The sequence below is a fragment of the Hylobates moloch genome, unplaced genomic scaffold, assembly GCF_009828535.3.
Source record: "Hylobates moloch isolate HMO894 unplaced genomic scaffold, HMol_V3 SCAFFOLD_10, whole genome shotgun sequence".
Taxonomy (NCBI): Eukaryota; Metazoa; Chordata; class Mammalia; order Primates; family Hylobatidae; genus Hylobates; species Hylobates moloch.
The window spans coordinates 34,047,426-34,072,593 of NW_026652285.1; the positions used below are offsets into that span (position 1 = coordinate 34,047,426).

The 25,168-nt window shown below is 45.5% G+C and overlaps 1 protein-coding gene across 4 annotated transcripts in view; it reads right to left on the reverse strand.

Moving 5' to 3' along the window:
- The window catches only part of FBXO10 (F-box protein 10), a 78,922-nt gene that overhangs the window by 30,390 nt on the left and 23,364 nt on the right, over window positions 1-25,168 (reverse strand). For 2 of the 4 annotated variants that reach the window (XM_058444949.1, XM_032164184.2), the window contains exon 2: window positions 388-978. In XM_058444949.1, coding sequence (XP_058300932.1) covers window positions 388-978 — 591 coding nt within the window. Of the gene's footprint in view, window positions 1-387; window positions 979-7,859; window positions 7,946-25,168 lie in introns of those variants that run through there. The other 2 variants (XM_058444950.1, XM_032164185.1) reach the window with 2 other exon arrangements.

A 25,168-nucleotide genomic window follows, 5' to 3' on the forward strand; every position in this document is an offset into this window, starting at 1 on the left:
GCTCTCACTCTGGGCATGCCTCCATGAGCAGCTAATGTGCTCTCTGCTTCCTGTCACCAAGCGGCATGCTCCCAGAACCTGGCTTTCCTGCCTAGCTGCTAGACTGGTGGCTCCAGTTGGTCCAGCTGGAAAGGGAAGAGGTGCAAAAGAATTTTGGTTCCAAGCCCAAGCCATTTTTAAATACTGCTTTACCAGAAATAAAGCAGCATTCTGAACTCTACTGATCACTGTGCCTGTTTCTCAACTGGTTCAGCACTCAGAGGAGTATGAGTATAATAATAACTCTTAACTTTCAATTCCAACAATAAAAGGGATTAAAAACCGAGAAAAGAGGCCAAGTCTCTGGGGTCAGAACTAGAAAGGCCGTCTATTGATGTGGACACCCACCTTATACATGATGGGTGAGAACCAGGCTGGCATGAAGACAAGGTTGCACAGGCGTGTGGTTGAGGAGTGCTGATCAATGCTGGCCAGCAGGGCCACTTCACCCAACTTCCCCTGCCCTACAATCTCCACTGGCACCTTCAAGATGATTTCACCTTGCTCTTCGTACACACCTGGGAAGAGCACAATTCGGTCATACAGGCTGGCCATGGCCAAGGCACTGCCCAGGCTGTCAAACTCATGGCCTGGCCCAACACTCAGGGTACGTCGTTCCCTCCTCCGGCGGAATAGAGAAAAGCAGACGGAAGACTCCAAGTCCAAGGCATTCTTGGTCCATGTCTTGGATGCAAGGTAATGCTGCTTGAAGGCTTCTCTCCAAGACTCAGGCTCCACATCTGGCTGGTTGGGCCAATTGGGATGGCGGCACTCGGTGCAACCCAGACACAGCTGCCGCCAGCGGGTGCTGTCGAGACTGAGGATTAGTTCATACCAGGCCCTGCATACCAGGCTGCACCGGCCCAGGTCGGGAAGGTGCAAGTAGGCTAAGATCATGCGCCACAGCTCCAAGGGGAGGCCACCAGCCTCCATGGTCACCTAGGAGACAGACATAAAACAAAAGAGATTTCTGTCTATCCTACTTACCAGTCCCCCTTTTTAATTTTTTTTTTTTGAGATGGAGTTTCGCTCTTGTTGCCCAGGCTGTAGTGCAGTGGCGGGATCTCGGCCTCGCCACAACCTCCACCTCCCAGATTCAAGCGATTCTCCTGCCTCAGCCTCCCAAGTAGCTGGGGTTACAGGCATGCACTACCACACCTAGCTAATTTTGTATTTTTAGTAGAGACCAGGTTTCTCCACGTTGGTCAGGCTGGTCTCGAATTCCCGACCTCAGGTGATCTGTCCAGCTTGGCCTCCCAAAGTGCTGGGATTACAAGCGTGAGGCACCGCACCCGGCCTCCAGTCCCTTTCTTAAAATACCCCCTGCCATCTCCTGAGCCCAAGGGTGAGCAAATAAAATGAGGCTCAGCCAGTCAGAGGACTCCATCCTTTCAATGTGAATCCTACTCTAGATTTTTCCACCAGAAATTAGCAAGGAAGACTCTCTTTTCTCTGTGGTCAGATGTTATAAAGATATGACTCCAGGCCGGGTGCAGTGGCTCACACCTGTAATCCCAGCACTTCGAGAGGCCAAGACAGGTGGATCACCTGAGGTTGGGAGTTTGAGACCAGCCTGACCAACATGGAGAAACCCTGTCTCTATTAAAAATACAAAATTAGCCGGGTGTGGTGGTGCATGCCTGTAAACCCAGCTACTTGGGAGGCTGAGGCAGGAGAATCGCTTGAACCCAGGGAGGCAGGGATTGCAGTGAGCCGAGATCACGCCATTGCACTCCAGCATGGGCAACAAGAGCGAAACTCCATCTCAAAAAAAAAAAAAAACAAGGATATGACTCCAGAACTGCCAGGTTCACCACCGTGTGGAGGAAACCTTATGGTATAAGAGCCAAACAGAAAGATGACCTTTAAAAGGAGGAAGAAAACAAGGTGAGCACGTGTGTGTGTGTGTCCTGACAGTACTGATTCCAGATTCTTAAAGATGTCTTGGAATCTACAGTTCTTCCTTCAATTTTGTAGGATATCTCAATGGCCTTCTACTAAATCCCCCTTTTGCTCAAGCTGGTTTGATCTGAGTTTCTGTGACTTGCAACTAGAAGGGTCTGGACTCCTAAGAGGGAACCTACTTTTAGCTGTTAGGGTCCTAGAGCTCTGGATCCCCTACACTCTCAGGGAGGAGACATCTATCTCTTCACACTATTAGGAATGAGAACTGAGGCAGTGACTGTCCATCTGTCTGTCTCTGCTTGTTCCCAGATCAAGTAATTACTGTTTCCCCATGTGGGGCAGCCCCAGGAAGGACGAATGCTGAGTCAGATGCTGTGGGTTTTGGTCCTGGCTCTGCCACTGGTTATCCTGAGCAGTTAACTGGTTATTCTGAACACCTATGGGCTGGCTGCCCAGCCATATACCTACTTGCTTTTTCTGGAAAATCTTCTTCTCCCCTACCAGTGATTTATATCACATGATTATAGAGGTTAAGGTTCCCAGCAGATGTATATGTAGAACAAAGGACCCCCGACCCCTTGACGGCAACTGATTGGACTCTGGATGGTTCTAAAGGGGTCATCGAGACCTTTTCCAGGAGAACAGGAGTTGCAATTCTAGAATCAGGCTGGTCTCATTCCTGAATGGTGGGGAATGAGTGGCCCCTTTCCTAAGCTATAAACTCAGCAATAGCCTCTGATGATCATTTTCCCCAGGCTGGGGCATAGGAGGAGACAAGACAGAAGAAGCTGATCTACATTGAGAGAATAAATTAGAGACACAGAAAAAAGCAGAGAAAAGGGCAGAAGCAAGGGGCGTCCAGTTTCTCTATAGCACTGCAGGTCATGGCTCTAGTCTATTCTGAAAGCTCAGCTTTATCCTTGCCCTTTGAATGCCATCAGATATCCCTGATGATGTAAGCTGGCTTCATTTACTTGTTTTCATACCTAGTTCAAGGTCTCTCATTTATGAGTGTCAATTTTCCCACTTAAAAAACAAAGGGGCCAAGTAGATGACCTAGAGCAACTTCCAAGTCTGAAACCCAAGTCTCTAGACAACTAGAAAGTAGGACCGTGGCCAGACATGGTGGCTCATGCCTGTAATCCCAGCACTTTGGGAGGCCAAGGTGGGTGGATTACCTGAGGTCAGGAGTTCCAGACCAGCCTGGCCAACATGGTGAAACCTTGTCTCTACTAAAAAATACAAAAATTTGGCTGGCTGCAGTGGCTCATGCCTGTAATCCCAGCACTTTGGGATGCCGAGGCAGGTGGATCACCTGAGGTCAGGAGTTCGAGACCAGCCTGGCCAATATAGTGAAACCCCGTCTCTACTAAAAATACAAAAAAATTAGCCGGGTTTGGGGGCATGCGCCTGTAGTCCCAGCAACTCAGGAGGCTGAGACAGGAGAATTGCTTGAACCTAGGAGGTGGAGGTTGCAGTGAGCCGAGATTGTGCCACTATACTCCAGCCTGGGCAACAGAGCGGGACTCTGTCTCAAAACAAAACAAAAATTAGCCGGGTGTGGTGGTGGGCACCTGTAATCCCAGCTACTCAGGAGGCTGAGGCGGGAGAATTGTTTGGACCTGGGAGGCAGAGGTTGCAGTAAGCCAAGATTGCCTCACTGCACTCCAGCCTAGGTGACAGAGTGAGACTCCATCTCATAAATAAATAAATAAAGTAGGACTAGAAACAACTGACCTTCATCAAATTGTCAACTTCTCTAGGGCCTTGGGTATCCTCTCAATTTTATGAAAATGCTAATCATACTTGTCAGTTATCTAAGCCCCAAGAAGGCTAGGAGCACATATGTATGATTATGTCTGGAAGAAATGCTGAGCTTCCTCAAGACTGGCGTGGCTTTAATTCTGCAGATTTGTACTGGAGCCCAGGTGAGTAGGTTCTTCTCTAATGATCACCAGCGAGACTTTACTAAGAGAGAAAAGCTGGGCTCTGGACTGTTAAGCATAATAGGGGAAATGCTGGGCTCCTGACATCTGCCACTCCCCAAGATGGACACCAGTTTATTTATGGCCGCTTTTATGACACTGATGTTTCCTGTTCTTCATTTATTTCTTTAGTTATACATTCTCAGGCTTTTTTTTTTTTTTTTTTTTTGAGACAGAGTCTCGCTCTATCACCCAGGCTGGAGTGCAGTGGCGATCTCGGCTCACTGCAACCTCTGCCTCCCAGGTTCAAGTGATTCTCCTGCCTCAGACTCCTGAGTATCTGGGATTACAGGTGCACGCCACCACGCCCGGCTAATTTTTTTGTATTTTTAGTAGAGATGGGGTCTCACCATGTTGGTCAGGCTCGTGTCGAACTCCTAACCTCGTGATCTGCCCATCTTGGCCCTCCAAAGTCCTGGGATTACAGGCATGAGCCATCGAACCTGGCCTCTCAAGCTTTTTAAGAGAAAATTGTTCTTCTACTCATTCTCTATCCATTTTGTAGCTGAGCAATCACATCCATTCCCTTGGCTTCAACTACCACTGGAAATGCATGACTACAAAATCCAAATGTCTAGCCCCAGTCATCTTTCAAGCTCCAAATGTGAATACCCAATTCTCTTTTGAGCATTTCTACCTGGATGCTCCATAGATATCAAAAACTCAATATCATGTCCAAAATGGAACTCCGACTTCCACTTCAGGTCATGACAGAATAACTGAAACTGGATATTTCCTTCCTGCCATAAACAACTATAAAGCTGGACAAAATATATGAGGCAAGTGAATATGTGTTTTCAGGCACTGAGCAGCAAGCTGCTCAAGACTGTGATTTTTGGCCGGGCGCGGTGGCTCACACCTGTAATCCCAGCACTTTGGGAGGCCGAGGTGGGTGGATCGATTGAGGTCAGGAGTTCAAGAACAGCCTGACCAACATGGTGAAACCCCATCTCTGCTAAAAATACAAAATTAGCCGGGCATGGTGGTGCACACTTGTAATCCCAGCTACTTGGGAGGCTGAGACAGGAGAATCACTTGAACCAGGAGGCAGAGGTTGCAGTGAGCTGAGATCACACCATTGCACTCCAGCCTGGACAACAAGAGCGAAACTCCATCTCAAAAAGAAAAAAAGACTGTGATTTTTGAAAGAAAGGAAACAGGAGGTGAGTGCCAAGAACATCCTGGCATTCATTCTGAGGCACTTTCTTACTATGGTGTGAGGAGATGGCGCCCAAGCAGAGTGGCAGTCCCACCAAGCAGGCAGCTTTGAGTTCTACCTGCTGCAGAGGCTGGCATTTGTGAGGCAAAGTACCAGAATAGAGTGAATAGCACAGAGGGGGTGGGGAGGAGGGGCAGTTCCTAGGCTGAAGGCTGGGCTGCACATGTACAGGGCAAGACTTCATTGGATATAGTAGGGATCACCTGCTACGAAAATTTATTCTAATTTTCCACTTAACTTCTGTGCCTAATTTTGTTCATTCACTCATCCGACAGACATCTATTAAGCCTTATTATGTAACAGGTCCTAAGAGAAAATATTAATAAATCGGGATTAAGACATGGTCTCTGTGCTCAAGTTGCTGACAGTTTAATAAGAGGGGAGAAGACACAGTGAAAGACAAAACAAAACAAAGTTGGCAAAAGACTTTCACTAGTAGGTTGAAAAATCATGGAGTAACTCCTAGAGATGTCTTTTCTTTTTTTGGACGCAGTGGCCATGATCTTTGCTCACCGCAGCCTCTGCCTCCCAGGTTCAAGCAATTCTCATGCCTCAGCCTCTCAAGTAGCTGGGACTACACGTGTGTGCCACCACGCCTCGCTAATTTTTGTATTTTTAGTAGAGATAGGGTTTCACCATATTGGCCAGGCTGGTCTCAAACTTCTGACCTCAAGTGATCCGCCTGCCTTGGCCTCCCAAAGTGCTGGGATTACAGGCGTGAGCCACCATGCCTGGCCTTAGAATCACTTTAGAAAAGTGTTTCAGTTTCTTCTACAGTTAATTGCATACCTATACTATGACCCAGGAATTCTACTCCTAGTTATTTATACGAGATAAATGAAAATAGGTGTTTACAAAAAGACTTACACAAGAATGTTTACAGCAGCTGTATTCATAATAGTAAAACAAACAAGCAAACTGGAAACAACCCAAACATCCATCAACAGAAGTGTGGATAAACAAGTTCTCGTGTATTTGTACAACAGAGTACTATTCAGCAATAAAAAGAGATAAACCATTGATGTAGACAAGAACATGTATGAACCTCAAAAATAATATGCTGGGGCTGGGCGCAGTGGCAGACGCCTATAATCCCTGTACTTTGGGAGGTCCAGGTAGGTGGACTGCCTGAGCTCAGGAGTTTGAGACCAGCCTAGGCAACATACTGAGACCCCATCTCTAAAAACAAAACAAAACAAAACAAAAAACAAAAAACAAAAAATTAGCCGGGTGGGGGGACGCACATCTGTAGTCCCAGCTACTAGGGTGGTTGGGGTGGGAGGATCACTTAAGCCCAGGAAATCAAGGCTGCAGTGAAATATGATCGCACCACTGCACTCAAGCTTGGGCGACAGAGCAAGACTCTTATCTCAAAAAACAAAACAAAACAAAACAAACAAAAAAGACAAAACTAGTCTATGGTGATAAAAATCAAAATAGTGCTTAGGCCAGGGACAGTGGCTCACACCTGTAATGCCAGCACTTTGGGAAGCTGAGGTGGGAGGACAGCTTGAGTCCAGTTCAAGATCAGCCCAGACAACATAGCAAGACCCCATCTCTACAAAAAAGTTAAAAATTTTTGCCAGGCATGGTGGTGTGCACCTGTAGTCCCAGCTGCTCGGGAGGCTGAGGTGGGAGAGTCCCTTGAGTCTAGGAGTTTGAGGTTACAATAAGCCAATGGTGTCACTGCACTCCAGCCTGGGCGACAGCAAAGCCGTGTCTCAAAAAACAAACACAACACAACAGTGCTTGCTAGCAAGGTAGAGATTAACTGGAAGGGGTTACAAGGGAACTTTAGGGTGAAGGAAATGTTTTCTATCTTGACTGGTATGTTAGTTATATGGGTGCATACATCTAAAAATCCTCACTGGAGGTTGGGCGCGGTGGCTCATGCCTGTAATCCCAGCACTTTGGGAGGCCAAGGTGGGTGGATCACATGAGGTCATGAGTTTGAGACCAGCCTGGCCAACATGGTGAAACCCCGTCTCTACTAAAAATACAAAAATTATCTGGGCATGGTGGCGTGCACCGTAATCCCAGCTACTCAGGAGGCTGAGGCAGGAGAATCGCTTGAATCCAGGAGGCAGAGGTTGCAGTGAGCTGAGATTGTGCCACTGCACTCCAGCCTGGGCAACATAGCGAGACTCCATCTCAAAAAATAAAAAATAAAAAAATAGAAACCTCACTGGATTGTATGCTTCAGCTCTGTGCATATCATTGCATGTAAACATCATCTCCATTTTTAAAATAGTATATATTATCATCTCTCCCCATCCCTGCTCCACCACCTGTACTGTATTCCTCGGTTAATAACACCATCATTTTCCACCTAGCTGTCCAAGTCAGAACTAGAGAAACCTCCTTGATTTCTTTTCTCCCTCCTTCCCTCCCTCTCTACCCCAGATACTCTCTGAAGTCCTGTGTTTGTGCCTCCTTAAGCAATCTCTCCTATCAGTACTTTCTTCACTAACCTCCCTGTCCCTGCATTACTTCTTTGGTTTGGATTACTACGACAGATTTTTTTTTTTGTGATGGAGTCTCCCTCTGTTGCCCAGGCTGGAGTGCAGTGGCGCCACCTCGGCTCACTGCAACCTCTGCCTCCTGGGTTCAAGCGATTCTCCTGCCTCAGCCTCCCAGGTAGCTGGGACTACAGGCGCCCACCACCACGCCTGGCTCATTTTTTGTATTTTTAGTAGAGACAGGGGTCTCACCGTATTAGCCAGGATGGTCTCGATCTCCTGACCTCATGATCCGCCTGCCTTGGCCTCCCAAGGTGCTGGGGTTACAGGCATGAGTCACCACGCCTGGGGATCTTTCTAAAATACACATCTGATCTTGTCAATTGTTGGCTTAAAATTCCTAGTGGTTCCCCATGGAGTCCTGGGTCAAGCCTAGTACAGAAGATCAGTTGTGAGCTTGTCTCTTTCTCTAGCCTCATCTCTGACGTTCCTCCCAACCTACCCTCGCCCTCCCAATAATACCTTTCAGAGGACCTTTCCTTATCCTCTCCCCTCAGAAATTAAGTGCCTCCCCTGAGCTCCTATAGCACCCAGAGAACAGCTCTAGCCAACATTTTAAACATGTGAAACAAAACACAGAGCACACAAAGCAAATGTGTAGTTTAGAGAATCATTTTACAAGGCAAGTATCCTGTTCACCACCACCTGGATCAAACACAAAACCTTGCCAGCCCCCTAAAAGCCTCTCTGTCCCCCATTCCAACCCTTCCTCAAAAAGTTCAGTCTTTATCTGTGTAGAAATCACATCTGAGCATTTCTTTATGGTTTTATCACCTCAGTATGCATCCTTAGAGGTCATAGTTTTTAGTTTTGTCCTTAAGCTTTTGGCTTGATAGGTCTTTTGATTCTCACTTCATCTGCCGGTTCCCCTCTATCTTTTCTTTACAATTTATTTGTTGAAAACCCTGACTCATCTGATCAGAGTTTCTCATGGTCTGAATTTTGCTGACTGCACGCATTACTTGAAGGAGAGTTCACTTGTTCCTGTCACCTGCACTTCCTGCATGCTGGCAGCTGGACCCAGAGGCTTGCTCAAACTCAGGTTCAACCCCTTTAGCAATACTACAAGTGGCATTGCACCTTTTTATTAGGAGCCACATTTCTGGTTGTCTCTTTTTTGATGTTAGTAGCCAGTGGTGCTCAATGCCTCTATCCAGCAATTCACTGGTGGCAACAAAATGTTAATACTCTTAATTCACCAAAGAACACTAAAAACAGTACAAAACAAAACAAAAACCAAGCCCAATCAAAACTCATTTGGCTTTGATTAGCTGAAATAATTTTATAAGGAGATTTTATAATTCTATTCATCCACTATTGGGTTATCCAGTGGCACAGTACATACAGGAAGAGCCAGCTTAATGCTTTCATTTTATTTCTGTTTTCTTTTTTTGTTGTTTCAGGTTTTTTTTTTTTTTTTGAGACGGAGTCTCACTCTGTTGCCCAGGCTGGAGTGCAGTGGCATGATCTTGGCTCACTGCAACCTCCACCTCCCAGGTTCAAGTGATTGTTCCACCTCAGCCTCCTGAGTAGCTGGTATTATAGGCACCCGCCACAATGCCCGGCTAATTTTTGCATTTTTAGTAGGGAGACAGGGTTTCATTGTGTTGGCCAGGCTGGTCTCAAACTCCTGACCTCAGGGGATCGGCCCACCTCAGCCTACTAAAGTGCTGGGATTACAGGCATAGCCACTGCACCCGGCCTCTTTTTTTTTCTGAGACAGAGTCTCGCTCTGTTGCCCAGGCTGGAGTGCAGTGGCACAATCTTGGCTCGCTGCAACCTCAGCCTTCCAGGTTCAAGCGATTCTCTGCCTCAGTCTCCCAAGTTGCTGGGACTACAGGCCTGTGCCGCACACCTGGCTAATTTTTGTAGTTTTTGTAGAGACGGGGTTTACCCATGTTGGCCAGGCTGGTCTTGAACTCCTGGCCTCAAGTGATCCACCTACCTCAGCCTCTCAAAGTGCTGCGATTATAGGCATGAGGCACCGCACCCAGCCTATTTCTCAGTTTTCAAGATAATGAATGGGGTTCCCTGTTGTTCTCTGAAGGTGACTGGCTCTCAAAATTCATGTTCTTCTCACACGCAAAGTGTATCCATCCCAATAGCCCCAAAAAGTCTTAACTTGTTCCAGCAACAATTTTAAAGTCTAAGTCCACAGTCTCATCTAAACCAGATATGGATGACAGTCAAGGCATGATTCATTCTGAGGCAAATTCCCCTCCAGCTGTGAGCCTGTAAAATCAAACAAGCTATGTGCTTCCAAAATACAATGGTGGGATACACAGGATAGACATTCCCATTGCAAGAGAGAAACAGACAAAAAGAAAAAAGTCACCGGCCTGAAGTAAATCCAGAACAGAGCAAACAACACTAAATCTTAAGGCTGGAGAATAATCTTCTTTGACTCCGTGTAAAACAGAGCAAACAACACTAAATCTTAAGGCTGGAGAATAGTCTTCTTTGACTCCGTGTCCAACTTTCTGGACACAATGGGTTGGGGGCTGGGTCTCCATTGCCCTGGAAGGCCCTGCCTCCACAGCATTGCTGGACATAGCCCACACAGCTCTGAAGGGTTGCAGTCAATACCTGTGGCTTTCCCAGGATGGCGCTGTGTGCTGGTGGCTCTACAGGTCTGGAGTCTTGGGGGCAGCCCTGCTTCCAAGACTCCACTAGGTGATGCGGGCTCCCTGCAGCATCCTTTGAATAGGGGCTCCCTGCAGCATCCTTTGAAATCTAGGTAGAGGCACACAAGCCTCCACAGCTCCTGTACTCTGCAAGTCTACAGTTAGCCCCACGGGGATAGCACCAAGGTAGACTGCTTGTGCCCTGGGATCTGTAGCCCAGCCACACCTGGGCCTGCTTGAGCCACAGGTGGGGTGACCAGGGAACAGAGGCCTGACGCGTCCCTGAGCAATGATCTCCAAGGTTCCAAGAGTGCCCCAGGCCTGGCCCTTTAAGCTGGTTTGCCCTCATAGCACTAGCATTCAAGGCCTGTGATGGCAGAAGCAGCCTTGAAAATCAAATGGTCACTTGGCCACACCCTTGGTTTTCTCTTCTAAACCATTTAAAAAATTCTTTACATAACCAGACTGAGAGTTTTTCAAATCTTTGTGTTCTGCTTCCCTTTTAATTATAAATTATCTTTTTTTTTTTTTTTTTTTTTCAGATGGAATTTTGCTCTTGTTGCCCAGGCTAGAGTGCAATGGCACCATCTTGGCTCACTGCAACCTCCACCTCCCAGGTTCAAATGATTCTCCCACCTCAGCTGCCAAGTAGCTGGGATTACAGGCATGCGCCACCACACCCGGCTAATTTTGTATTTTTAGTAGAGACGGGGTTTCTCCATGTTGGTCAGGCTGGTCTCGAACTCTTGACCTCAGGTGATCCACCCGCCTCAGCCTCCCAAAGTACTAGGATTACAGGTGTGAGCCACCATGCCCGGCCAATTATAAATTGTCTTTAACTCCTTCTTTCTTCTCCCATTTTACTATAAGCAGTTAGAAGCAGCCATGCAACATCATCTATGCTCTGCTGCTTAGAGATTTCTTCTGCCAAATCACCTAGCTTTTCTAGCTTTCTCTCTTTTCTGCCTTCTACAGAGTCCTAGGACACACACATTGATTCAGCCAAGTTCTTTGCCACTTTATAAGAAAGAACCTTTCTTCCAGTTTCCAATACCTTGTTCCTCATTTCTGTCTGAGACCTCATCAGACTAGTCTTCACTGTTGCAACCACTCAAGCAATCTGTAAGAAGAACAAGGCTTCTCCTATATCCCTTCTTTTCCCAGGTCCTGGCCAGAACCACCCTTAATGTGGCATTCATGTCAATGAACGGGAGAATTTTCCAGCATTTGCTTCAACACTGTTCCAGCCTCTATGCATTATCCGTTTCCAAGTTGCTTCTACATTTTTAGGTATTTATTATAGCAACACCCCACTCCTCCAGTACCAACTTATGTCTTAGTCTGTTTAGTGCAACTATGTTGGAATTCTTGAATCTGACTAATCTGTAAAGAACAGACATTTATGGCTGGGTACGGTGGCTCATGCCTGTAATCCCAGCACTTTGGGAGGCCGAGGCAGGCGGATCACGAGGTCAAGAGATCGGGACCATCCTGGCTGACACGGTGAAACCCTGTCTCTACTAAAAATACAAAAAAAAAAAATTAGCCGGGCATGGTGGTGGGCACCTGTAGTCCCACCTACTCAGGAGGCTGAGGTGGGAGAATGGCATGAACCTGGGAAGCAGAGCTGGCAGTGGGCCGAGACTGTGCCACTGCACTCCACTCCAGTCTGGGTGACAGAGCGAGACTCCATCTCAAAAAAAAAAAAAAAAGAACAGACATTTATTTCACACAGTTCTGGAGCCTGGGAAGTCCAAGATCAAGGTGCTGGCACCTGGTGAGGACGTCCTTGCTCTGTTCATAGATGGTGGAAGGTAGAAAAGCAAGAGGGATGAAAATATGTGTCTGCACACTGCAGAAGAATGGCGAATGCATCCCCACAAACCCTTCCATTCATGAAGAAGAGCCCGTATGACCTTTTACCTCCCAACACTGTTGCATTGGGGATTAGGTTTCCAATACATATGTTTTGGGGGGGACATATTCAGACCACAGCAGTGACCAATTCAGGTTTTGTGTGTGTGTGTGTATTTTTTTTTTTTTTTGAGATGGAGTCTCGCTCTGTCACCAGGCTGGAGTGCAGTGGCGCAATCTCAGCTCACTGCAACCTCTGCCTCCTGGGTTCAAGCAATTCTCCTGCCTCAGCCTCCCGAGTAGCTGGGACTACAGGCACGCGCCACTATGCCCAGCTGATTTTTGTATTTTTAGAAGAGATGGGGTTTCACCATGTTGGCCAGGATGGTCTCGATCTCTTGACCTCATGATCCACCTGCCTCAGCCTCCCAAAGTGTTGGGATTACAGGCGTGAGCCACCGCGCCTGGCCACGTGTATGCTTTTAAACTATTATGATGAAGTCATGGATTGAAATGCATTTTATGGGTTCCAAGTCTTTGAAATCCCTACTTTTATTAAAGTTCAAATTAAGCTATCTTTGGCCCCACACTGGTTCCTCAGTCCTCCTGGTACAACCCCTGTACCCTTTGATAGCTTCCTTGCTATGTGGTATGCCAAGATAGCATAACAGCTTCTTTCTTTAAGAAGCTGTCTTTAAAAAATATTCATTGAGAAAATTGTAGATTCACATGCAGTTATAAGAAATAATAGAGATCCTGGCCCGGCACGGTGGCTCATGCCTGTAATCCCAGCACTTTGGGAGGCCAAGGCGGGCGGATCACCTGAGGTCGGGAGTTTGAGACCAGCCTGACCAACATGGAGAAACCCCGTCTCTACTAAAAATACAAAAAAAAAATTAGCCGGGCATAGTGGCACATGCCTGTAATCCCAGCTACTACAGAGGCTGAGGCAGGAGAATCGCTTGAACCTGGGAGGCGGAGGTTGCAGTGAGCCGAGATCACGCCATTGCCCTCCAGCCTGGGCAAAAAGAGCGAAACTCTGTCTCAAAAAAAAAAAAGAAATAATAGAGATCCTTTGCTTGGTTTACCCCAATGGTAACCTTTTGCAAAACTATAGTATAATATCACACTAGCATGGTGACATTGATATAGTCCAAGGTCTAATTTAGATTTCTCCAGTTTGACTTGTACTCACTTGTGTATGTGTATTAAGTTCTATACAATTTTATCCCCTGTGTAACTCTGTGTATCTATGACCGTGTAACTTTGTGTATCTAAAGACAGTGAACAGTTCCAACACCACATGGATCCCTTGTGTTGCCCTTTTGTAACTATACACTTCTCTATTCTGCCTCCTCTCTCCTGTCCCTAACCACTGGCAACCATTAATCTGTCCTCCAGTTCTAAAATTGTATCATTTCGAAAATGTTATATAAGTGGAATTATACAGTGTGTCACCTATTGAGACTGGCTTTTTTTCATTCAGTGTAATTCATTGGAGGCTCATCCTACTTGTGGTGTGCATCAATAGTTTGTTTATGATGCTGAGGACTACTGCATGCTATGGAGGTACCATATCCAGTAGTGTGTATTTGCAGAACTGACAGATGCATTCATATGTGCCATACAACCCCCTATCAAGAAATGGAATACCCCAGAAAGTTCTCTCATGACTCTTCCGTCAAGTTCCATCCCCAACCCCAAAAGGCAACCACCATTTTTTATCTTATCTCCTCAAATTCCTATGATCATGATTTCTACTACAGATTAGTTTTGTCTGTTCTAGAATTGCATATAAATGGGATCATGCAGCTATGTATTCTTCTGTGTAAGGCTTCTTTCATTCAGCATATTTTGAGATTCATTCATTTCATTGCATGTAGTTTACTTTTTTAACTGCTCAGTAGTATTGCATTGTATTGAGTGTTAATATATCACAGTTTAAAAACAATTAACTCTCCTAGATGGAAACCTGAATTACTTTCAGTTTGGGACTATTATGGATAATGCTGCTGTGAATATCCTTATGTAAGTGTTTTTGTGGACATGTTTTAATTTTTCTTGAGTCAATACTTAGGAGTGGAATTCCTAGGTTCTTTTCCCAGAGAGGCTATACTATTTTACACTCCTACCAAGAAAGAATAAGAAACACAGTTGCTCCACATTTGTTGTGGTGTTTTTTATTTGTTTTTTGCAGGGTCACACTTTGTCACCCAGGCTGGAGTGCTGTGGTGTGATCATAGTTCACTGCAACCTCGAATTCCCAGGCTCAAGTGATCCTGCTGCCTCGGCCTCCCAAAGTGCTGGGACTATAGGAGTAAAATCACCATGCCCAGCCTGTTGCTTGTTTTTAAAATTTTATCATTCTGGTGGGTATGTAATGGTACATCATTTTGGTTTTAATTTGCATTTTCTTCACGATACACGATGTTGAGATTTTTTGCAAGTGATTATTGGCCATTCATATATCTCCTTTTTGAGTACTTGTTCAAATCTTTTGTCTTTTTTTTTTTTTTTTTTCAGACGAAGTTTTGCTCCTGTCACCCTGGCTGGAGCGCAGTGGCACAATCTCGGCTCACTGCAACCTCCAACCTCCGCCTCCCAGGTTCAAGCGATTCTCCTGCCTCAGCCTCCCGAGTAGCTGGGATTACAGGCCCCCGCCACCATGCCCAACTAATTTTTGTATTTTTAGTAGAGATGGGATTTCATCATGTTGGCCAGGCTGGTCTCAAACTCCTGACCTCAGGTGATTCACCCACCTTGGCCTCCCAAAGTGCTGGGATTACAGGCGTGAGCCACGTGCCCAATCCTTTTGTCTGTTTTTAATTTTTTTTTAATATTTAATTATAGGACTTCTTTATATGTCCTTTGCCAGATACATGTTCTTTGAATATTTTCTCCCAATCTGTGGTTTGCCTTTTCATTGTCTTAATGGAATCTTTTGAGGAGAAGTTTTTAATTTTGATGAAGTCTAACTTACCATTTCTTTCTTTTTATGATTATTTTCTTCTATCTGTCTGAGAAAGCTTTGTTAATTCCTAAGTCATGGATATAATCTCTTGTCTAAAAGCTTTGTGGTTTTGACTTTTACATACTGTTCTATGATCCATCATGAATTAATATTTGTTATGGTATGAGGTAGTGGTTGAGGTTCATTCTTCTTCTATGTGGATATCAAGTTATTCTAGCACCATTTGTTGAAAACAGTCTCCTTTCCTTATTGGGTTGCTTTGGTGCCTTTTTCAAAAAAAAAACAAACTACAGTAGTGTGGGATTATTTCTGGACTATTTATTGTTTCATTGATCTCTTTGTCAATCCTTACACCAGCACCACAGTATCACCACATTTTTGACACTTTTTTTCCTTTTATGCATTATGCTTTTGGTATCAAGTCTAAGAACTTTTTACCTAGCTCTAGATCCTAAAGATTTTTTCCTGTGTTTTTTTCTAAAAGTTTTATAGTTCACACTTTATACTTAAGCCTATGGTCCATCTTGAGTTAATTTCTTATTGAAGTGTAAGTTCAATAAGAATAAATTCTTATTGAGCTTACATTGAAGTTTTTCTTTTTAGCCTATGGTTATCCAACTGTCCCAGGACCATTTGTTAAAAAGGTTATCCTTTCTCCATTGAATTGCTTTTGTACTTTTGTCAAAAAATGATAAATCGGTTGAGGATATTTTTGTTCTGGATTTTTTTTTTTTGTTTTTGAGACAGAGTCTCTCTCTTTTGCCCAGTCTGGAGTGCAGTGGCACAATCTCGGCTCACTGCAACCTCTGCCTCCCGAGTTCAAGCCATACTCCTACCTCAGCCTCCCGAGTAGCTGGGATTACAGGTGTGTGCCACCACGCCCGGCTAATTTTTGTATTTTTAGTAGATACGGGGGTTTCACCATGTTGGCCAGGCTGGCTTTGAACTCCTGACATCAGGTGATCCGTCCGTCTTGGCCTCCCAAAGTGCTGGGATTACAGGCGTGAGCCACCGCACCCGGCCTGTTCTGTATTCTTTAATGGAATATGTCAAAACCACAATCTGGATATTAGAGATGCTTTTTCCACTGGCTTGGTCATTGTTTCTAAGCCTTTTGCATCCTCCACTGGATTGTTTATGATAGGGACTGGGTACTTTTCTCTCTGAAGACTCAGTACCTGGTGTTGACTCCTTTCTCTGTTACAATTATTCAGGGCAACAGAAAAGATAAGGAGAGCATTCTTAGCTCTGGGGTGCCTACATTATTCCAATACTGGGTCTACGTGTCCATGCACTATGAGAGTAGGATTCTGATTTTTCCCAGGCTATGGGTTCTTTCAGGCAATTATGCCAATAAGTGATGATTTATGATTACTTACAATTGATCTGACCATCGCCACAAGAGAGTAGTACCTCTGGCAGCTCAAATGAACCCTTTTATATTGAACTCTCACGTAACTCACTCTTTCCCTCACAACTTCATATCCTTGCACTCTACATCCCTTCTAAACCTTACCCCAGACCTCTTTACCCCTTTGGAGGCCTTGGATGGCTCTGCCTCTAATTATTCTTTTCTTAATTTGAATGTTGCTTTTCTCCTCACAAAGTCATTCTCATGAGGAAGGCGCTCTGCCAGGACCCCTGAGTGGGGTAGATGCAGTTCAGCCTCAGCTAGGCCCTCTCCTCCAACCATGTTCTTGGCTTGCCTCACTTGAGAAGTAATTTTCAAATGTTATTTTGCTGTCTTTCCATAAAGTTTTGGTGACCTATACATGGTTCTCTGAATTCAATGACTTCACATATTACATTTCATCTAGCTGGCCTTGACCGTTCACAAAGTCCATTTCTAGCTAGCTCAGATAATCTCCCTCCCACATAACAGCTTACATACTATGTCCCCACATGGTTTACATTTATCTTTCCACATTTCTTATCTATCTTCCTATAAAGAGGGGCTCATCTATAATACCTTTCTAGCTGTCCTGGTTTCTTTTTTCCTTATTATTTAGCCACTTCAATTTAAAACCACCAGAAGGACATCATTATCCCCATTTCATAACCTTCCATATGAAAGTATGCTAACCATCGACTACCCAAACATTTCCTCCCAGTGGGTGATCTCATCTTAACCAGGATCAACTGCTGCATCCGAAAGGAGTACCTTTAATCGTTGCTAAGAGCTTTGACCTACTTGTTAGAATCTGTGTTCTCATCGTCCCCACAGTCTGCTTTTGATTTCTGAGCTCCTCTGAGTATAACCGTATACTCTCCTTTCAGGGAGCACCATATACTGTGCACTTTCTGAGATGCTTTATCCATGATGTTCTTTCCTTCTACAGGGGGCAACTCTGACAGGTGTTCAAGAGTGAATCAGCTAACACTAAAGGAACCTAACCTATACAACCTTCCAGGTGAGAGGCTTCCATATGGTCTTTTGCAGGACTTTCCATTAGGGTTCTCCTGGGACCTACTGCTAATGGTCAGTATTCCAAGTCTCAGGAGGGATTATAAGGGAGACCCAAATCGCAACCACCAACCCTCATAAATGCATCTCTGCTTCTCTGTCAACTTGAGCCTAGTTTACTTTACTATATAAGTGTTCAACTCAGTCAATAGGTTGTGTGCCCCATGTGACATCTCATATTACCCAGCACTGACAATCTCTGTCCCAGATGGGTTTCCCATAGTAGCTTATCAATAATGAATACCCTAGGCTATCATAATTCACTTACAGAGAATACAGCAAGAACCTCACATACCATCCAATAAGCAGCACAAAATACACGCTTAATAACAGCGTTTTTAAGTAAATGAATAAGCAGAAATGAGCCCCCATCATGCCCCCACCTCAAATTTTAGGTGAATAGTTAATGTATCGCCCATTAGGTGATAGCAACCATTTGCTGTCATAGCTAATAACAATGTGAGATAGAAGGAATTAAGCACTACTGCAGCTTATAGAGATCAAGACGAAAGAAAATCTTTTTTTTTTTTGAGATGGAGTTTCGCTCTTGTTGCCCAGGCTGGAGTGCAATGGTGTGACCTCAGCTCACTGTAACCTCCACCACCCAGGTTCAAGTGATTCTCCTGCCTCAGCCTCCCGAGTAGCTGGGATTATAGATGTGCACCACCACGCCCGGCTAATTTTTTTGTATTTTTAGTAGAGATGGGGTTTCACCATGGTCAGGCTTGTTTTGAACTCCTGACCTCAGGTGATCCGCCCACCTCTGCCTCCCAGAGTGCTGGGATTACAGGCATGAGCCACCGCGCCTGGCCAAAAAAAGAAAATCTTTAAACCAGATTTAGTAGAACCTCCCATAGCAGTGATTCTTTAATCGTGGCTCTTCAATCATCACCTAAGAATCACCTGGGGCCTATTCCTAGCTCCATCTCAGACCTCCAGAATCAGAATCTCTGGAGTGGAACCAATTATGTGCTTTTTTTTTGTGTCTCACTCTGACCTATTCCCCTCGGCCTCCCAATCTGTGATTACAGGTTGACCACACCGCCAATTATGTGATCTTGACGGAGTCTCGCTCTGTCGCCCAGGCTGGAGTACAGTGGCGCAATCTCGGCTCACTGCAAGCTCCGCCTCCCGGGTTCATGCCATTCTCCTGCCTCAGCCTCTCCGAGTAGCTGGGACTACAGGCGCCCGCCAACACGCCCGGCTAATTTTTTGTATTTTTAGTAGAGACGGGGTTTCACCGTGGTCTCGATCTCCTGACCTCGTGATCCGCCCGCCTCGGCCTCCCAAAGTGCTGGGATTACAAGCGTGAGCCACCGCGCCCGGCAATTATGTGCATTTTTAACAAGCTCCCTGGTGATTGTGATAAAGGGCCCTACCCACGCTTTGATGCAGCATCCTTCTTCCTCAGCTTCAACCCTTTCAGTGAAGCAGCTCTCTCTGCATCACGCAAAGACCAATCATTTCAAAGCCAGAAGACCTGGGATCAAGTTGCAGGTGACCTTGAACAAGTCACTTAACCTCTCTGGGCCTCAGGTTCCTCATATATAAGTTGGGGACCTTGATAGCACCCTAAAGGCTTGCTGTGATGATTAAAAAATCGAATGCACATTGTATTGGGATCAATGCTTTTCATCAACTACTTCCAGTTTTCCTTCCTTCTGGGCACATGACAAGATTGTACATCTGATCCCTCCTGAGGTCAAATGAGGCCACAAGACTAGTACTAGCCAATGGGTTTTGCGTAGAAGAGATGTGCGTTACTTCTTGACTAGAGCACTTCATTGCCTATGCAAGATCATCCAGAGCTTGCTTTTCTCTGTGGCACAGCAACTGACAACATTTGAGATGACAGTTACTCTAGGAACCTGGATCCTTACATGATTAGAGTAAGCAGAGATCCTGACCAAGCCAAGATGGACATACACCATGCATGAAAAATACACCTTTGTTTGGGTTAAGGCACTAAGAACTTGCGGATTGTTGGTTACCATAGCAGAGCCCAGCCATTTCTGGCTGAAAGAGTACATGAAACTCTAAAGGGCATTATTATAAGGCCCTGGGACACCTTGAGATTGACCACTACTCTTCCCCAGGTGGTATCAGTTCTGACCCCTTGGAACCACTGGCGCTCTACCCTCTTTCACAAGTTGCATGATGGGAAAGGCCTTGAATGCCAGACTAAGAAGCTTGTACTTGTCTATTATAGATTCCTCAGAAGGGAAGTGGCCTGATCAGAGCTATATTTTAAGGAGATCCATCCAGGAGAGGTATTTAGGTGGAAGAGTGAGGGCAGGAACTCACAATTTTGCAAATATTAATTATAATTTCTTTCCCTTAGGATGATGTGAGGGTGTCTGGGGGATTTTGGACCAAGCCACCTGACGTAGAAACTACTGGAGCTTCGGTTTTCTTGGGGTTCCAAGAAGCCCACCTATAGTAGGAAGCACATGGTTTAGTCACTGGCCTCTCAGGGGAAAGGGGATTTCCTAGCAGGTTACTGTCAACCCTTCAGCACTTGCTTTCCCCCAAACTTGCCTGTGTACCCAACTCCAGGGCTCTGTATCTAGAATGAAGCCAACAATTGCCCCCTCTTGACTCCGAGCACACATGCACATTCCCTATCATCCCATTTGGCTTTATTTACTATATCTTTACACTAATCCATGGAGATTCATGAAACAACAGGGATTTCTTAGAACAAGGTAACACTTTTTATTTTATTTTGTTTTAACGCATTCAAGTTTTGCCTTTCCTTTTTACCACTGGGGCCTCTGCATGTGGAATTAAAAGTAACAAATGTCCCCAGAGCCTGTGCACCTGGAGTGTGATGCCTGTAAAGAACTGGAAAAACAATGATGGAAGCCTGTCTGGGATGGAGGGAGTATGGCCTGAAGTAGGCCCCAAGTGGTTCCGTTTTTTTGATTAAAAAAACTTTTTTTTTTTGCCAGGCACGGTGGCTCACGCCTGTAATCCCAGTACTTTGGGAGGCCGAGGTAGGCAGATCACGAGGTCAGGAGATTGAGACCATCCTGGCTAACACAGTGAAACCCCGTCTCTACTAAAAATACAAAAAATTAGCGGGGCGTGGTGGTGGGCGACTGTAGTCCCAGCTACTCAGGAGGCTGACATATAAGAATGGCGTGAACCCAGGAGGCGGAGCTTGCAGTGAGCCAAGATCATGCCACTGCACTCCAGCCTGGGCAACAGAGCAAGACTCCATCTCAAAAAAACAAAACAAAAAAAACCAACTTTTTTTTTTTTTTTTTAAGAAATGAGGTCTCTCTGTGTTGCCCAGGCTGGAGTACAGTGGCAGGATCATAGTTCACTGCAGCCTCGAACTCCTGGCCACAAGTGATCCTCCCACCTTGGCCTCTCAAAATACTGTGATTACAGGCGTGAGTTACCATGCCCAGCCTTGTTCCATTTTTTATGGTCCCAAGAGTGTTAGAACTCAGAGTTTCTGTGTAGCACTCTCCTAACCTCCCACTGGAGGTATCCACATGCCTCTGGGCCACTTGGTGTTCCCAGCCTCAGTGGGAGAGGCAGAGGCCACCCTCTCAGGAGGCAAGTCCCATAAGACTCGGCTCTCAATAAGCAGGCTCTGCTGCTGCCTCGCCCTGTGACTTCAGCACGTCCTTGAACCTTTCTGAACCTATTTCCTTGCCTCTAAACTGAGGCTGACAATGGCTGGCCTGATACACCTCATGAAGATTTTGAAAATCTCCAGAGAAAAAAATCATTTATTCAACAAACATTCGTTGATTGCCTACTACGTGCCAGGCATTGTTCCAAGAACTGAAAAGCAGTAAATGAAACAAAGTCCCTACCTTCAGAGACAGACAATAAACGAAAAAGATATTAACATAAATGCTATGAAGAGAAATAAAGCAGGTTAAGGGGTATATTTGCACACATGTGCTATTTCAGACAGGGTTGTCAAGGAAGGTCTCTGAGGAACTGACATTTGAATAGAGACCTGAATGACATTTAATGCCATGGCATGGGCTGAGATCACTAGTGAAGGAGTTGAGAGAAGCGATCTGATGAACAAGCCCTTGGCCAGTCTAACATCTAAAGGGCATGAAGTGGAAACACTTCTGTAAAGGGGAAAGTGGGAACAACCTCCCTCACAGCACTGTCCAGAGCTCTGCACCTGTGAGGCACTGGAAGGAAGGCTGCTGCTTTGTTCATTTGCTGTCTGTACTCCCACTGCTTCTGGGAAGGGTGGGCTCCATGTGCCCATTCACCAAGCACCAAGATGGGCAGGCAGGCTGGGGTCAGGAATAAAAACATTCCTCAGGGATCTGCACTTGGGAGCTGTGTGGTGGGAGGAAGTAGCAACAGGGGAACGCTTTGGTATTAACAGTTGAGTATAAAGTGAAGCCCTTGCTTTGGCTCCCTACAAGTTCTCTAATAATGTCTCTATCGCTCACGAATTCTTTTGTGTGAGTGGATCTGTGAGGGGGCAGAGGGGACACAGGAAGTCCTGAGTTATTCCACAGGGATGAACCACAGGAAGAGGGAAACACACCTGTGGACCCAGAGCACCAGGCGACAGAGCCTGGGCACCTCTAGGAGGAAATTCACTGTGGAATTAAATGTTTTTCTTCATTTATTGTCTGTCTCCCCTGAGTAAAATGTAAGCTCCTGAAGGGCAGAAACTTTGCATCACTGCTTTGTACTATGCCCAGAACTATGCCTGGCGCATAGCAGGTGCTCAACAATCATTTACTGAATAAATAATCACCCTCATCATTATCTGGTATATTAGCATAGCTGAGACTACTCAAATCATTAGCTATAGATTCCCTGCTGCCACACAGATCCCTGTGGAATAAAAAAAGAAGTAAATAAGAACCCAAGTATGTATTCAACACTTGCTGTGTATAAGACCAAGTGGTTAGCACCTTGTGAGTCAGTGGGAATCAGATAAAGACCCTGCTCTCAAGTCTGGCAGAACAAAGATATGTCTACAAAAAAACACCTGAAAGACAAAAAGAAAACCAAAGAAACCCCACAATTCAAGGGGAAAAATGCTTAGTGCCTGATATGGTTTGGCTGTGTCCGCACCCAAAATCTCATCTAGAATTATATTCCCCATAATCCCCATGTGTCAGGGGTGTGACCAAGTAGAGGTAATCGGATCATGAAGGCAGTTCCCCATGCTGTTCTCATGATAATGAGAGAGTCTCACAAGATCTGATGGTTTTATAAGCCATCTGGCATTTCCCCTGCTTGCACTCATTCTCTCTCCTGCCACCCTGTGAACAGGTGCCTTCTGCCATGATTGTAAGTTTTCTGAGGCCTCCCCAGCCATGCAGAACTGTGAGTTGATTAAACCTCTTTTCTTTATACATCACCTAGTTGTGGGTATTTCTTAATAGCAGCATGAGAACAGACTAATACAGTAAATTGTTACCATAGAGAGTGGGGTGCTGCTGTAAAGATACCTGAAAATGTGGAAGCGACTTTGGAACTGGGTAACAGGCAGAGGCTGGAATGGTTTGGAGGGCTCAGAAGAAGACAGGAAAATGTGGGAAAGTCTAGAACTTCCTAGAGACTTAGAGGGCTCAGAAGACAAGAAGATGTGGGAAAGTTTGGAGCTTCTTAGGGACTTGTTGAATGGCTTTGATCAAAATGCTGATAGTGATATGGACAATGAAGTCCAGGCTGAGGTGGTCTCAGATGGAGATAAGGAACTTCTTGGGAACTGGAGTAAAGGTAACTCTTGCTATGCAAAGAGACTTGTAGCATTTTGTCCCTCCCCTAGAGATCTGTGGAACTTTGAACTTGAGAGAGATGATTTAGGGTATCTGGCAGAAGAAACTTCTAAATGGCAAAGCATTCAAGAGGATGCAGAGCATAAAAGTTTGGAAAATTTGCAGGAGATCATTTTGGAACTTTAAGGTTTAATGACTGGCCTATTGGATGTGACAGAAAACTCCATTTTCTGGGGAGAAATTCAAGCCCAATGCAGAAATTTGCACAAGTAACGAGGAATGTTAATCACCAAGATAATGGGGAAAATGTCTGCAGAGCATGTCAGAGAACTTCAAGACAGCCCCACCCATCACAGGCCCAAGGCCTAGGAGGGAAAAATGGTTTCATGGGCATGGGCCAGGCCCAGGGACCCCCTGCTCTGTGCAGCCTTGGGACATGGTACCCTGCAACCCAGCTGCTTCAGCTGCAGCCGTGGCTAAAAGGGGCCAAGGTACAGCTTGGGCCATTGCTTCAGAGGATGCAAGCCCTACTCATTGGTGGCTTCCACGTGATGTTGAGCCTGTGGGTGCACAGAAGTCAAGAACTGAGGTATAGAAACCTCTACTTAGATTTTAGAGCATGTATGGAAATGCCTGGATGTCCAGGAAGAAGTTTGCTGCAGGGGCGGAGCCCTCATGGAGAACACCTGCTTGGGCAGTATAGAAGGGAAAGGTGGGGTCAGGGCCCCCACACAGAGTCTCCACGGAGGCACTGCCCAGTGGAGCTGTGAGAAGAAGGCCACCATCCTCCAGACCCCACAATGGCAGATCCACCGAAAGCTTGCATCATGTGCCTGGAAAAGCTGCAGACAGTCAACACCAGCCTGGGAAAGCAGCCAGGAGGTGGGTTGTACCCTGCAAAGCCACAGGGGTGGAGCTGCCCAAGGCTGGGAGTCCACCTCTTGCATCAGCATAACCTGGATATGAGACATGCAGTCAAAGGAGATCATTTTGGAACTTTAAGGTTTAATAACTAATCTATTGGATTTTGGACTTGCATAGGGTCTGTAGCCCCTTTGGCCAATTTCTCCCATTTGGAATGGGTGTATTTACCCAATGTCTCTACCCCCACTTATGTAGGAAGTAACTAGCTTGCTTTTGATTTTACAGGCTCATAGGCAGAAGGGACTTGCCTTGTCTCGGATGAGACTTTGGACCTGGACTTTTGGGTTAATGCTGGAATGAGTTAAGACTTTGGGAGACTGTTGGAAAGGAATGATTGTGTTTTGAAATATGAAGACATGAAATTTGGGAGGGGCCACGGGCAGAATGATATGGTTTGGCTGTGTCCCCGCCCAAAATATCATCTTGAATTATAATTCCCACAATTCCTATTTGCCAGGGGAAGGACCAGGTAGAGGTAATTAGATCATGGGGTGTGGTTTCCCCCATGCTGTTCTCGTGATAGTGAGTCCCATGAGATCTGATGCTTTTATAAGTCTCTGGAATTTCCCCTGCTTGCACGCATTCTCTCTCCTGCCACCCTGTGAAGAGGTGCCTTCCACCATGATTGTAAGTTTCCTGAGGCCTCCCCAGCCACGTGGAACTGTGAGTCAATTAAACCTCTTTTCTTTATAAATTAGTCTCAGATATTTCTTCCTGGCAGCATGAGCCCAGACTAATATAGTGCCACAAAAAAGGGAAAGCCCTTGTTTAAAGAACAAAAATGTGACCTCCAGCTAGGAAAACCAATCGATAATAATGGAAGACAACAGAAACAGCAGCAGGTACCTTCTACTAAGTACTGCTATTTGAGGGGCACAATATTAAGTGCTTTTCATGCATTATTTCATCTTATTCCCTGAAGATCTCTTGAAGCCTTACAA